Source organism: Amblyomma americanum, chromosome 1 (assembly GCF_052857255.1).
Source record: "Amblyomma americanum isolate KBUSLIRL-KWMA chromosome 1, ASM5285725v1, whole genome shotgun sequence".
Classification (NCBI taxonomy): domain Eukaryota; kingdom Metazoa; phylum Arthropoda; class Arachnida; order Ixodida; family Ixodidae; genus Amblyomma; species Amblyomma americanum.
In genome coordinates this window covers 196,366,706-196,381,037 of record NC_135497.1, presented here as the reverse complement: position 1 = coordinate 196,381,037, position 14,332 = coordinate 196,366,706, and the positions used below count along the sequence as shown (strand labels likewise).

The 14,332-nt window shown below is 43.2% G+C and overlaps 1 protein-coding gene across 1 annotated transcript in view; it reads right to left on the bottom strand.

The window, feature by feature from the left end:
- The window catches only part of sfl (N-deacetylase and N-sulfotransferase sfl), a 51,157-nt gene that overhangs the window by 19,060 nt on the left and 17,765 nt on the right, over window positions 1-14,332 (bottom strand). Inside the window, 7 exon segments of the mRNA XM_077648217.1 lie at window positions 599-695; window positions 1,319-1,501; window positions 5,778-5,906; window positions 6,576-6,761; window positions 6,916-7,031; window positions 7,133-7,259; window positions 10,081-10,284. Of these exon segments, the coding sequence (XP_077504343.1) occupies window positions 599-695; window positions 1,319-1,501; window positions 5,778-5,906; window positions 6,576-6,761; window positions 6,916-7,031; window positions 7,133-7,259; window positions 10,081-10,284 (1,042 nt within the window).

Here is a 14,332-nt window from a genome sequence, read left to right as displayed (position 1 = left end):
TGCTTAATGCATAGAGCAAATGCTAAACGCACACCGATAATACACAGAAGCACATGTTAAATGCACAAGGAGCTGCGGGGGGGCACCTGTGTGATTACATAACAAGGCATAATTATAATTAAAAGCTGAAGCCAAGTAACTTTTATGACAACAGCATTTGGACAAGTTATCTACCACTGAAATGAGACCACAGTAGAATCTCAATGATACGATTCCAGCTGATATGACTTTCCGGATGATACGAATTCGTAAAATTCACTGTTAGAGTGCATTGTGTACAATAAATAAAATTTCTGATGGTGTTAAAACTCTCCCGCCCACTGCGGATGATACAAACGTCCGAGCTGCAACGACACCATAAATAAATCCCATTGTAATTAATTGCCAACAAATAAAAAGAGAACTGCTTAATGTACTCCAAGTGTTTCTGCATAATGAATTTTTTCGTTTTAGATTTTACTTATATTTTTCGTGGCTCCAAGAGATTCACATCATCGAGAATCTACTGTAGTCTTCCATGCAAAAATGTGAAACGAATTACAGCTCCATTTAGTGGTGCTAAACTTTTTTTTCTTTACTAGAAAAACCTAATACTCACCTGTCTTTTGAGGACCAATGACTAGAAATTTTGGCAACTGCTCACAAGATTTGCTAGATGACCAGATAGATAGATGTCGTTTGTCTTCACAAGGGTTCTAGAAGAAATTGATTAAACAGAAAGCACACTGGTTCAATAACCAAACCATATGGGCAAAACGGAATATGTATCGATCAGAGAGATAGAATTTTAAAGCATAATGTAGTATCAGTAGCTGTGAAGCACAAACAAGAATGTTACATTGAACATTACAGAACAAGATGCAACAATACATAAGTGCACTTATCCACGATGACTGATATAAGCAGAGTAAATAAAGCTAACCCAACTTCGAAATGTTCGCAATGAAACACGGTGCCACAGATTTAAAATGGCGCATGCTGTCCTTGTAATTCCCGAGTTTACATCTTACCCCTGCATTTACAAAACTGCTTTTGATGATAATGATACCAAACTCGCTACAAGCCAAAAAAAAATTAATACAGTAACAAAAACAGAAATAAAATGCATATGTGACTTTATATCAATCATATGCATAATCTGTAATCTAATCAATTATCTTTGAAATAATTATCCTATTTATCTCTCATAGATGGACACCAAAGAATATATATATCAAAGAAACATCCCCTATGCTCCTTGGTTTCGGTGACTGCTGGCTTTTGTCATGTATGCATACAGAGCAACTCTACACAAGACCGAGTTCTGTTACTGACTCACCATCCAGATGGGATCCGTTTCATCAGGGTACATTTGAAAATATTTCTCAGCCAGCTGCAGAGGTGGAATTGTGCTCAACTTGAGGTTAGTCCAACATTTGATGAACTTCAAGACAGACTCAAATGTGTACAAAGAGAGGCGGTCATTTCCATAATTTGACAAGTGAGTCATAAAGATATTGATCTGGAAGCAAGCAAAAAAACAAAAGGCCCAGCCAAGTTATGAAACCAACATAAATCATACAAGGCTTCTACAGCTAGGATAATAATTGGGTAATTATCACAATGCATTCAAATCCCAAGTATGAGGATCCATGTAAATAACTGCTCTGATAACACTGTTAATTTTCATCAGAAATAGATGGAAACTTTGCCAACCTGACTCTGCTTCCTTGACATTTTAAATCTGACAGATGAAATTCGGTGGCAGAATTCATTGAAAACAAAAAGTTCAGAGAGATTTCTCGTCTATTCATGTGTGAGACAAAATGCATAGTCAACAGCAAGAATTTAACATGCCCTACAAATTTCGGCATCAGTGCCATGTGCGGGAAGAGAAATGAAGCACATTTAAAACTGCACAGAGCTGAGCATCATCTGCTTTGTTGCTGTGCAGACAGATGGATGCATGACAAACAACCCCCATCCAGTTAAGAAGTGCTGCTCCCCCATATGGTTTACACGAAGCAAGCAAATACCGAAGTAAAGTTTTATTTCAGTAGAATTGTACTAAGTGCACCCTCATATCAAAATCAAATATGAATTATATCAAATATGAACTAAGTACTTCGGTATTAAAAATATTCAGGCAGACACAATACATCTGGGAACAAAGGTTAATTTAGTTTTTAACCACAGCTCCGTAAATTAGTCTACATATGATGGCATCTGCCTAATCATACCATGTGCACATGCAAACTGATTTTGTTTATTGACATTTTGCTAACAGATTAATGCTTATTCTTATTTTTGCTTTTGCTGGTTTTGAACATGCTGTTCTAGCACAAAATGTTCCCATGTCTACTCGCTCAATACAGTAAATGTGCCACTGTCTTCTGAATGCGGATGAGGTGACAATATTGTGGCGGACTAGAAGACTACGAACTGTGCAGTGGCGCAGGTGGGAGTGCTCTCGTCAGTGCTATTAAAAATCACGCCACCACCATCCTTCATGTTACTTCTTCATCAGCTTGCTGTCAGGTAACATTTGCTGAGAGGTGCTGGGGGCCTTCAGCATCCTGGTCTCGGTGCTTCATAGCCATGCTGTCTGCCAATGTCTTCTGTGAAGTGCTTATGGTTCCGCACCTGCCGGCATTGCTCCAGCCTGCCAGTTATGACCCGATGCTGCCGTTCTCCTCCGCCCCACCCCAAGCCCCGACCAGAAGACACGACGACATGACTACGACCACACTGATCCAAAACTGGCACCCCTGATGCGAGACCCCACTGATTGCCCACACGAGAACCCAAAAGACACGATGACTTATGACGCCACTGATCCCAGACCGGTGCCACTGACCCGAGACCCCACTGACCACCCACCCACACGAGAACACAGCACCCCAGCCCTCTCGTTGGGTGTGTCCACGGGCCTAGGCATTGGCTTCCGGTTGACTGGTGGCTCTTCAGTCTTTGTGGAGCTGGCTTCAACTGCTCATCATCTGCTCGTCTCTTTCATAGTGACAGCCAAGCCCTTCATCTTCTCTTCTCTGTTCACCCCTCTATCACACCTATCAACATGTACTGTGTTTCACTGTCTGTGCCATTCTTCTAGTTCGCGATCGGGACGATCGCTCGGTGGCCCCGGGTCAGGTGGCAAACTAGAAGACTACGAAGTGTGCAGGGGCGCGGGCGGGAGAGCTCATGACAGGCCGTCAGCGCCATTAAAAATCACGCCATCACCATCCTTCATGTTCTCTGTTCATCGACTTGCTGTCACGTAACAATATAAATGGTTTGTGCATAACTAATGTCCGAAGTGGTGGTAGCACTTACCCTGCATATGTGCATGTTGCTTTCACACTTGTGAAGGTCTGAACCCATTCATAAGGTCCATGTTGCTATATACAGCAGTACCTTGTTGATTAGTTAAAAAAAAAACGTGTGTGTGTGTGTGCACGGGGGGGGGATACTGCCTGGCAGAAAGAATACTTCAAACTGCCTAATTTTGAAAAATGTAACTGTTGAATGAGGTACAAAACATTTATTAACAATTTTACTTCATAAAAATGTTGATTAGTATTCTTGGCACAAGGTCCAAACAGCTTTTTTTCTGGTGCTCACAAAATTAATTCCGAATTTGTGTTGTCCTCAATGCAGAATGAACTTCGCAACACATCAGTCCGGCGACAGCAACGACAAAAGTAGTTGGGATACCTCCTCGCTGTTTTCAGATGCTCAGCGCCCTTGCACAAATGAACCGGGGGGAAGCTGTCGCGGCAGTTGACTGTTGTAGTCTTCTTGCTCATAAAGCATTCCCCAGATCCCGCCCGCTTGAATGTAAGCTCATAGTTGTAGTTCTTGTATGTTTCACCCTCCCGCCCTTAGGCACTGCGTTAGTCTTGTCACGTCCCTGTGGAAGCAGCTCGTTCGCACGTTTGCGCACTTTTCTTATTTTCGATGCTTGGCCCCTTTGGATTTAGGCACCGCAAAGAAGCCACTATGACAGGTGACTACTGCTACATTCCAGCTCATGTCACATGCTCCCAGGTTTGGCCCCCTCTTATGTTTGCACATGTGCAGTTGGTCGCTAAATATTATATGAGCAGAATTTGTGAATAAATAATTTAAATGTAATAGCCAGATAATTGCTTTATCTGGCAGCGTATTAACTGCAAGAAAAACAGTATAACCCTATGGCTTATTCTTATTGCCTACGATTTTGAATGCCTGAAATGGGAACATATCAGTGAGGTTCTGCTGCATTTTCCCAACTGTTGCTTCACAGGAATCCTAATCTAACAAAATGTTGACAGGCCATCATGCATTATGCTCCCACTCCACAAAGAGGCAATTTGTATAACGTTCACAGTTAGCTGAAAACATTTTATATATACAGTCGACGACCGAAAATTCGGATGCCCGATTTTTCGGACATGCTTGATTATTCAGACTTTTTCGCGGCACCGCAACATGGCCCATAGAGCCAATGCATAAGAGCGCCTGAAATCTCGGATGCACCGCAACTGACTGCTCGATTTTTCGGACCTCGCTCGCACTCGCCGCCAATACCCAAGCCGCCATATAATGTGTACAGTGGGACCTCATTACTTCAAACTGCAGAAGAGATCGAAAACTTGATCAAATAAAAAGAAATTCAAGCTTAAAGAGGGCATTTTGCGATACTGAAATTCTGCGCGAGTCGGCACATTGCGCCCACGTGGTTTCGAATTCGTATGGTTCTTGAACGTCTTCCGCCGTACGAACTTCTTTAAAAGCAGCCAGAGTTCGTGGAGCTCATCTATGCCGAGTCTTTCGTTTTGAAAACGGAAAGAGGTAGCAGCGAAGCGTGTGGGAGGCATACGGTTAATACGGCTTCACCAAGACTGCGAGCACGGGAGGAAATGGTGGTGCATTTTAAAGCGAAGTCAGCGTACCCGTGGCAAAACGCACCGCAACCCTGACTTTTCTATCGTAAAACCGTAAATAACTGGCGTTTCGATGACAGGCAAGCCGCCCCTCATTATATGCAAGCCACCGCAGAGTGCATATTGCAGAATACTATGCCGATTTTGGCTCTAGTCGCTAGGCCTAAAGACGGAGGCCAACGCCGATGGAACGCTTGCTTCGGCCGTTTCTCGGTTCTCATTGTTTCGCCATCTTCGCGTTCTCGTTCTGGGCCCATCATACTGCGGGCGCAATGCAGTTCCCGCAGCGACGTGTTCGCTTTCCCGTTTAGACTTTGCCCCAACCCGTGCGTTCATCGGCGACATGCCGAGGGCAGCACAGCCAGGCCGAGCTCGTGAAAGCGGTCGCCGCCCGTCGTCTGTGCACGTGTCGCGTGGCGAAATTTAGCCATTAGGAGCTTTAGAATGTGTGCAACACACCTGACCTCTTCCTCCAGCATAATGGCAATAAGTTCCAGATTTTTTCAGTGAAATTTGATTTTCCGGACTGCCTGATTTTTCGGGTTTTCGCGGTCCCTAGATCAGTTGTCGACTGTACAGTGTTTCCTTGGTGAGCAGACATTCATTTTCAGTGACTACTTTACGTGGCTACGCAGTAGAAGCTACCAGCACAATGGAATGCCTTCCGTGAGTGATAAGTTTGCATGCATCCAAGAGGTAAACACGTAGGTACGAAATGTTGCTCCGTTGCGCTCATACCTTTAACCACATAGCCACAGAAAACTGCAGCCAAAGGCAGCAATTTATGTACTAAATGTTCATATGGTCTTTCTTTGTTTGTGATCCCAAGAAGAAACAAATTTTTCCAAAATATAGAACAGTCCTGTTGCTTACCGGATTGTAAACAAACAAGTAGAAGAGATCACCGCCGTGAATACTTCTGTCCAGTTTTTCTCGGCCCCCAGGATATCGCTCAAGAAAGATGGTATGCGTGTAGAGGCCGCATGTTTGTCTAGGCAGTACCTGCAAGTTAAATCATTAAATCATGAGAGCTCACGTCGCCACAGGGCAGATGAACAGTGAAAACATTTACTGAAAGCAACAATAAAATAATTTTACACCAAATATCAATCACAGTTCAGTAAAAGACACTACTGTCATGTTTTGCCAATCATTTCATTACATAATAAAGTGAATTAATTTAAGCCCGCTCTAAGCACTGATTACAACCATTTGCCTCAAGTGGCCAATCACAAACTCCAGCACTTGTGTACAGTAAAAGAAGAAAACATTGTACAATAGTGCAACCATTATCTACTTGTCATGACACACTATAAAATAAGCACGACTTAAAAAAAAAAAGATGGCAGTCAGAAAAGGAAAACATCCATCAAACAAACTGGCATGGACATCCAGGAAATGTATGCAATAAAAAAAGAATACCGTTTACTGAAAAAACACGAATCAAATGTGACAAATACAGAGAGCACTGCAGAAAGAAATCGTGACATACAGCAATAACTATCTAATGGATGTATATGGTCTACACTATAAAAACTAACAGCAAAGAAATCATCAGCAACATGTTCCCTGTGTCGTGGATCACGAATGGGTCATGCTGTGTATTCCTACTGTGCGGCACAAATGACGTTAACACTGGAGTCCTTTTCCAAGTCTTTCTAGCCGACTCACCATGATGTTACGGTGGACAAAGCCTCGGCGTAACCTGGCTGGCCTAAGATGTGGGTACTCTTCAGTGCTGGTGACCCGTATGTTCCAGACCTTTTTCCAAGCATCATACAGAGGCTCATGAATGGGGTACACTCCCGAATGGTGGGGTGCCACTGAATATCCAGAGTCAGTCTGGATGCGGTGTTTCTATAAAAAAAAAAAATAAGGCAGCCACCAGTCAAGCACATTACACCACATTGCATGGCCATAAAGAATTAATGTTTGAAAAAATCTACAATTCACAACAGAACTTTCACAATGCCTCCGTTAGGTGAGTGACAGGTAAGTGCCAAGAACTTACCTTAGCAAATTCCTTGTTGAGCCTCATTTCAGTCTCTAGCAGCGTTACATTGTCATACAGATGGGGCTGGCTGTGGCTCCACATATGACAAAACCACCAGAACTCGTGGGCATGAGCTGGAGCAGAAACATGAGAATCCACACTTAAGATTGTCATTGTTCTGTAGCACAGAGACACCAGCTGCAGTGAGTAGCAGCAAAATGATCCCAGCACTCACAGAGCAGCATGTCATCTCCACTGTTTTCCTCATGAGAGCCACGGTGGTAGAATTTACCCGAAAAACCAAGATTGAAGCGGAAGCCATGAATCAACTTGCGGAACTGCTGTTGTGCCTCTAGTAGAGCCTGAAAGGTTTCCAGAACATTAATGACTACCTAGATTTTCACAGGCAAGGCAGTGCTTGAAAAATATGTACAAGATAACAACTAGTATAAAAAATACAACTTCTCTAATAACCAACAGAACCACTACATTGCTGCTCACAATATTCCGAAAGTTTCAGACTGTACAGCATGAATAGGAACTGAACACAAGGATAGCTTTCTTTTATTTTTTCAGTTAGTGGTACGCATTCATCAAAATATCCAAAATGATATGACTGTGCAAAGAAGCAAGGTAGAATAGCAAGTAACCGATAATAAAGAATTTTACCGGACAGTATAGCTGGAAATTATCCCGAAATTAAAGAGGAGCTAAGCAGAGAGCTGAATTCTGGCTGAAATGAATAAGTGGCTGGGTGTACTAAGAAACCTATGGAAGTTTGGGGGTGAACCGTAATGCAGGGGAATATGTTAAAAATTTCAAATGGCGAAAATGGGATGCAAGGAAAAAGAAATTGGACCTGGTACAAATTGTCATTCAAATAAAAAAATATAAATCAGAAAGGTGAAAGCATGCACATATAATGATGCTATCCAGCACATGACTGGCCACAACAACAGTTGGGATAGTCAGATAGTGCTTCACGCATGTGTGCAGGGCAAGTCTCGCCTGGCCCGCTTGCCCGCTAACTTTGCTGCCAAAAGCATTGTGAAAACCAACTGCATCTTCACTTCAATGTGAGATCATACTGGTGACTGGTGACATTACAACTTTCGAAACAAGTGGCGGTCAGCTCCAAAGCACTGTCTGTTACAGCTTCGATGTGAAACATGGCTAGAACTAGCATCACTGAGCAAGCGGCATGCTACCATCTTCCATCGCTGGTGTGCCAGGGAACAGCATGTCACTGCAGGAAATGTTACTAGCATCAGTGGACCCTAGCATTGCTCTTATGCAGCAGGAAAACTTTTTTTTTGTCCGTTCTAGTGGGTATATGAAGTACATAATAGCACCTAGTTAATCAGCACAGCAGTACTGCTGCATCCTCCTTATGATAACAGTTCAATGCAGAGCCTAAGAAAAATGACATGTCACTAGCATGGCCATATCCAGTTTTGCAAAACATCTATGATGAATCAAAGCTGCCGTATTTCCTGTGCACCAACTAAAGCATTGGAAAATTGACACAAGTCCCAGCACCTCAACACTGAAATGCCACCTTGAAGCATGGTTTTCCACATGAATACTCAAACAACAAAAATGGGGGTATAAATGGGAGGATTACAAATTCTGAGAACCAAAACTACAAGTGCAATCATTATGTAAGAGCGTCCATTATGCGAGTAAATGTGTAGCATTTACACTATTTATAAATTGGACAAGTGTAAGGCAAGGTTCCATGGGTACATGGCATTAATATGCTTTCTTCACTTAAAGGGACACTAAAGAGAAATACCAAGTCAGGCTAGCTGGTAGGTTAGCAAAGTGATAGCAGATATGACATTTTTACTGAGAACAACACCTTTATAAGCCAGAAAACTCTGTAAAAGTGAAGTACAGTTGATGCCACTACACACGAATTTCTACCACTGCGAATGGTGATGCATTCGCGCGCTCTTTCAAGGAATGATATTTTGCCATCAGTGGGCAATTACTGTCCAAATATGAGAGAAGGAGTGCAAAGAGCGCAGACGCAAAGGTTAGACGCAAGAACGAGCACTGAATCTTTTGCCTAGGATAGGATAGGAAAACTTTTATTGAATCATAAGTATTTAGGCGATCAGAAGTCTTCTTGCTTGCTTCGCGTGTCGCTGTCTTCACGCTGCGCTGCAGGGAAGGCTTCTTCAGCAAAGGGTGGTCCCTCAGTCCAGGGCTCCACTGAGTTTGGCTGCATCCCGTGCGTGCTCTACCATCCTCTTTTGGACGGCGAGCTCGCAGCTGACGAGCCGGCTCTCCCAGTGCTCCGCACTCGGGGGTTTGTGTTCTCGGAATGCGTAACTTTTTGTGCACTCGGGCTGCATGTAGATGTTACAACAAGTTCAGAACCACAAGTGCTCAACGGCATTCACGTTCTGTTGTGCCTGCTAGGCGGCCGGTGAAGCAGCTCCTTCCTCATTCATTCGCCAAATTGGCTACTTTTTGCAGATTGCGGGTGTTTCGAAATTGCAAAGTGCCTTTTTCAATTCTTAGCACGCGCTCATGCAGACGTGCACATATGCATGTAATCAAAGAGCGAAACGAGATGCCAGTGATGTTTTCTGCGCATTGGAAAGGCGGATGTGCTGAAATATGCTGAAAAATATCCGAGAAGTACCATAAGAATGCGCCGTCACCTCTCATTTGGCTCATTAAAGAAAGGTCCACCCTCTATCGAAAGCATCTGACTTTCAATAGAGGGTGGGGCATAGTGGGACAGCTGAGGTGGCCTGCACTTTTCTGGTTTCTGGCCACAATTCTGCTCTTTGGAAGAGGCACTTTCGACTATAAAGAGCGCCATTGCAATGCGTCATAGACGTAACTGTGCTGATTTTTTGCAGGTGGTTTGAATCTGGGAGAGTTTTGGGACTTTGCGTTTTTGTCAGCAACACAGCCACCTCTCCATGCAGAAAAAATGTTGGTAGTGTTCCCGAGGAATAACCTATCTGTCTTGAATAATTTGATATTTCCTTTTAGTGTCCCTTTAAATAAACCTCTGTTTTCGGTGAAATGTGCCCATTCTTAAAAATAACTTACCGATCTCGATTGGCTTTACACTAATGTTTACAGTCCTCAAGTGACATTCTAATAAGCTTAAATACATCAGCAATTCACAATTACACCAGGTAATGAGGAAGAAGTAATAACCTGCACATCATGGGTCATCATGCGGCTGCCACGTTCAGCCACAAAGATGTCATCAATGTCGATGAGCAGATAACGCTGGAGGGGCAGGCTTAGTTTTCCATGTGAGAGAAAGGAAATGGCATCCAAGAAAAGCAATTTGTGCAACCAGAAGCCAAAGCCATTTCCAAAAATAACCCTTTGTATGCCGTCAAATTTCCCTATGTCCTGCAAATACAAGAAAAGAGAGTATGAGCACTTCTCGCAGTGAATTTCAAAGACATGCCATAAACTGTAACTGGAGAACAAGAACAGCAAGGGTTGTTAAATATCTGAAGTTTAAATCAATAAAACAATCAGTCAAGTATGTTAAATCAAATCGATTTTCAAATATGTAGCACTTACAGTCACAGACAACTCCTAGCCACCATACAGGACAAATAGCTAGCCAAAGAAACATACTCTCCAAATTTTACATTAGACAATTTCCAGATCATAGAGGCTGCGACATTTCATCAATGCTAACCTGCACCAAATGATACTGTTTATTTTCCTCATTTTCCACAGCAAAACTTTTGACGTGTAACAGCCGGCAAGTATATCACCTTTCTGTGGGGTCTGATAATCAGACGGTCTGTCTGATGTATCACATACATTAGTTAGCACTGTAGCTGATAACCTGAAACTATATTTTCCCCACCACAAGTCGCTGCAGTCACTATGAAAAGTTTGCTAGGCCAATGCTTATGGGCAATGCATGTGCAAAAACTATGTGAATGCAGTCTATTTTCATTTTCCAGCATTTTTTAACCAGTGTGCAAATTATAATATATTGCATTATGTGGTCCTTCGGAGACACTGGTTCAATCAAAGCTGTGGTGGCTGTGTTTTAACAGTGCCGAAACGCAAAAGACACCTATGTGCTGAGCAATGCCAGTACACGTCAAAGAACCCCGGGTGGCCAAAATTTATCCGGAGCACAACATTACAGCGCCTCTTTCTCTCTTCCTTCTTTAACTACCTCCTTCATCTCCCACACGGCGTGGTTCAGGTGTTCGCCAAGAAGTGAGACAATTAGTGCACCTTTTTTTTTCCTCAAAACCAATTTTCAATTTTTTCCATCGTGTGGTACATAGTATTAACAGGACTCCTTGCATGGTGCATTCAGCAAAAGGCCTTCTGCCACAAATATTATTTTCTTCTTTCATTTTCATCAAGGAAATGCTACAGTTGACTGTGTTACTGCATTAGCATGTAACTGCAGCTCACTGTTACATGAATGGTAAGGCATGCCTCTAATCTTGCTTTTAGAGTACAACCTCGTTAGGACATGCTAATTTAAGGAGTAGTCCCGCTTAGGATGTGGTCGCATAGAATCCCTGACTCAGCTTGTATTAAACCTCGCACATAAAGTATATCCGCTTATGACGTAGTGATTTATCGTGGAGATCTCGGTTAGTGTGTTCCTATCATCGCACACGAGGCTAAAGGGGTCTCGTAAAGCAGTCACGAGCATCACACACTGCAAAGAAACTTCAACGGTGGTCCTAACGAACAGGTCATGGCAACACTTCAAAATTGATACAGTATAGAATGCGACGAGCATGCTTGTAGCTGCAGACACACTGAGCACTCTCCTCTCCAGTTGCCAGGGGCACCAGCGTACCAGCCCGCTTGCACGTCACCACCTTGTTCGCAACTTCCATGTCCAAGTGGTCATGGTCCGAGCCACGTGGATGTATCTATTGCCATAGTTATCGCTTATTATTGTCACATGACTCGGCTTCTCCGCAGTGCGACGGCTTCACAGTTAAGGCTAGCCACAGTAAACTTTCATTTTCTTGCCATAGCCACTAATGCCGCATTGCTGGCTCGCCGGTGTCACTGCACGGCTGTGATTCAAGCCAATTTTGTTGCATTGTCAAGTTATTGGTATTGTCATGGGTCGCGCACTTCTCGTGCAATGCTTCCAGGGTGGCAGCACTCTGCGTCAGGGCGAAACTTCGACTATTGACCACCACTGGCAATGGCGTCTCTGAAGGGCTCTTCGCAGAAGTTTTGTAGTGGGAAGACGCTATGAGAACTGTCACCTTTTGCACGTTTAGAGAAAAAAGCAGCGCAGGTTGAGACTTTTCCACTGCAGCCTGATAGCAACATTATTGACATTATTAGAGGCAGTGGTAGGGCCCAGGCCCTACTACTGGAGGAACTGCATGCATGCTATAGAAAAGCATCACTTTTTTAAACAAAGGTGGTGCTGTGGCCGGCAGTGACGCAGGGTGCAGACAAAAATGCAGCATGCCTACATTGCGCCAAGCGATGCTGCCTTCGAAACCAACACGCGTATGCGAATATTTCAAAGCGTGTGCGTCACTTGTGATTAGACACATTTTTGTTGATGCCTGGAGAATAGTTCTGCACTTTTTAAACCTGTTCTCCAGACGGAATTACCAGGCAAAGCGCTGCATAAGCTTCCTTCTCTGCTCCTACTTGGCAGCAAATAACAGCACAGCTACTGCGGGTGACTACGCTGATTAAATAAAACCGAGAAAGCATGAGGTATAGCGAGAAACTAGTCATCTACAGTTCTCAGCTTCTGGGCTGATACAGTACAAACGATTGCTAGTGCAAGAAGTAGGACGATGCGATGCATGACACAAGGCAACTTTTTCACGTGCCAAACCTTGTGATGAACACTACTTCCTGTTTTCTCTTAGCCACTTCACTCTGGAGAACGTGGAAAATTACTGGACGCTTAAGTCATACAATTACTTTGAATAAGGCAAATCCAATCTCTCTGTTCTTTGTAACTTTGTCGAGCGAACGGTGAACTTATATGCTTTATTTTGCTTGGAAAATAACATCTGTCGCAGAAGTCAAGGTCTCGCTCCACCAGTATATAAGATCCACAAAACTGTTCTCTTTTCGCACTCTTGGCTTTGGGAGAGCTGTGCAGGCATATAAAGACGTTTTCCTTGAGCTTCAAATGGAATTTACGTTCATTCTGCTGAGCTAAATATTTCAAGTCCTTCTGCTTTTTGTTTTAAAATTTGCATTGAAGTGCGTGCCTTCTACTTGACCAGACTGGCTTTTGGTGTGGTATTTACTGTGTTTGCCAGGTTCCAATTGACTTGCTATGGGAAAATTCAGATAACGTGGGAAATAACACTACGTAACATTGCTAAGAACCTATTCACGTTTAATTGCTTTCTAGGACCGGTGCTGGAAGGCACACTTGTTGACGGTCGTGAAAGTTTATGGTTTATAGGGGTTTAATGTTCCCCACTGAAATCGAAATTCTAAAGGCCCATTTACTGTGTGATGTTAGTACACGCTAAAGGAGTGTAGACACCTAACTTTCGGGTGCGTGTTTTCTTGTTTGTAATGATGCGTAAGGCATTATTATTATTATACATGGATTACCACATGGTATTCTCCTACAACACCGCTAAATAATTTATAATCCCACTTCTTTCTCGTGCTGTTTCAGTCTCAGTTTCAACAGCCGAATGAGGACCGACGTCAACGTGTGTTACAGGTCACGTGAGACATGAAAAAACTGCAATATAATCGCTGCTTCAACATTTGTTGTCTCCCCAGCTCTTGAGGAAGGCTGGCTTCAGCGCTGCAGTAAATTTACACCATGAAGCAGTGATTATGTAAACGTTTTTCCGTACCTCACGTGACACAAAAGCACTCTTTGACGTCATAGCCATCGTTTGGCTGTTGAAGCCGAAACCAAAACAGCATGACAGAAAAAATGCGATTATAAATTATTTAGCGGTCGCAGTCAAATATCACATGGTGATTCATGCGCAGTAGTGTCTCCTGCATAATAGTAGAGAAGAAAATATGCCACCAAAATTAGTTGTCTATACTCTTATAAAGAACCCCAGGTGGTCATGAAAGTGAAAACATGAAAAAAAACTATGTGTCGTCGTTACTACTACCCGAGTCTAGTGCTCAGCAGTTCACTGTGAACACTGAAGGTGACTGGCAGCAGCTGTTGTCTTTTTCGAATGGAGAGATGCTCTTGTCATGTAGTCTGGGTAAGTGGCATTTGAAAAATTGGCCCCCTGCATTCAACTTTTGATCACACGCACACAAAATATCGCTTCTAAACTTCTCATGCTGAGAGCATGACAGAATACGAACCAGTTGCAGGCATTGATTCTTGCACTGTTCGCAGAACGACCGAAGAGAAACCATGCGGATTAAGAGACGCAAACTAACTGATCAGATTTCGATGTAAAATTGCAATGCTAGCTGCGAAGCC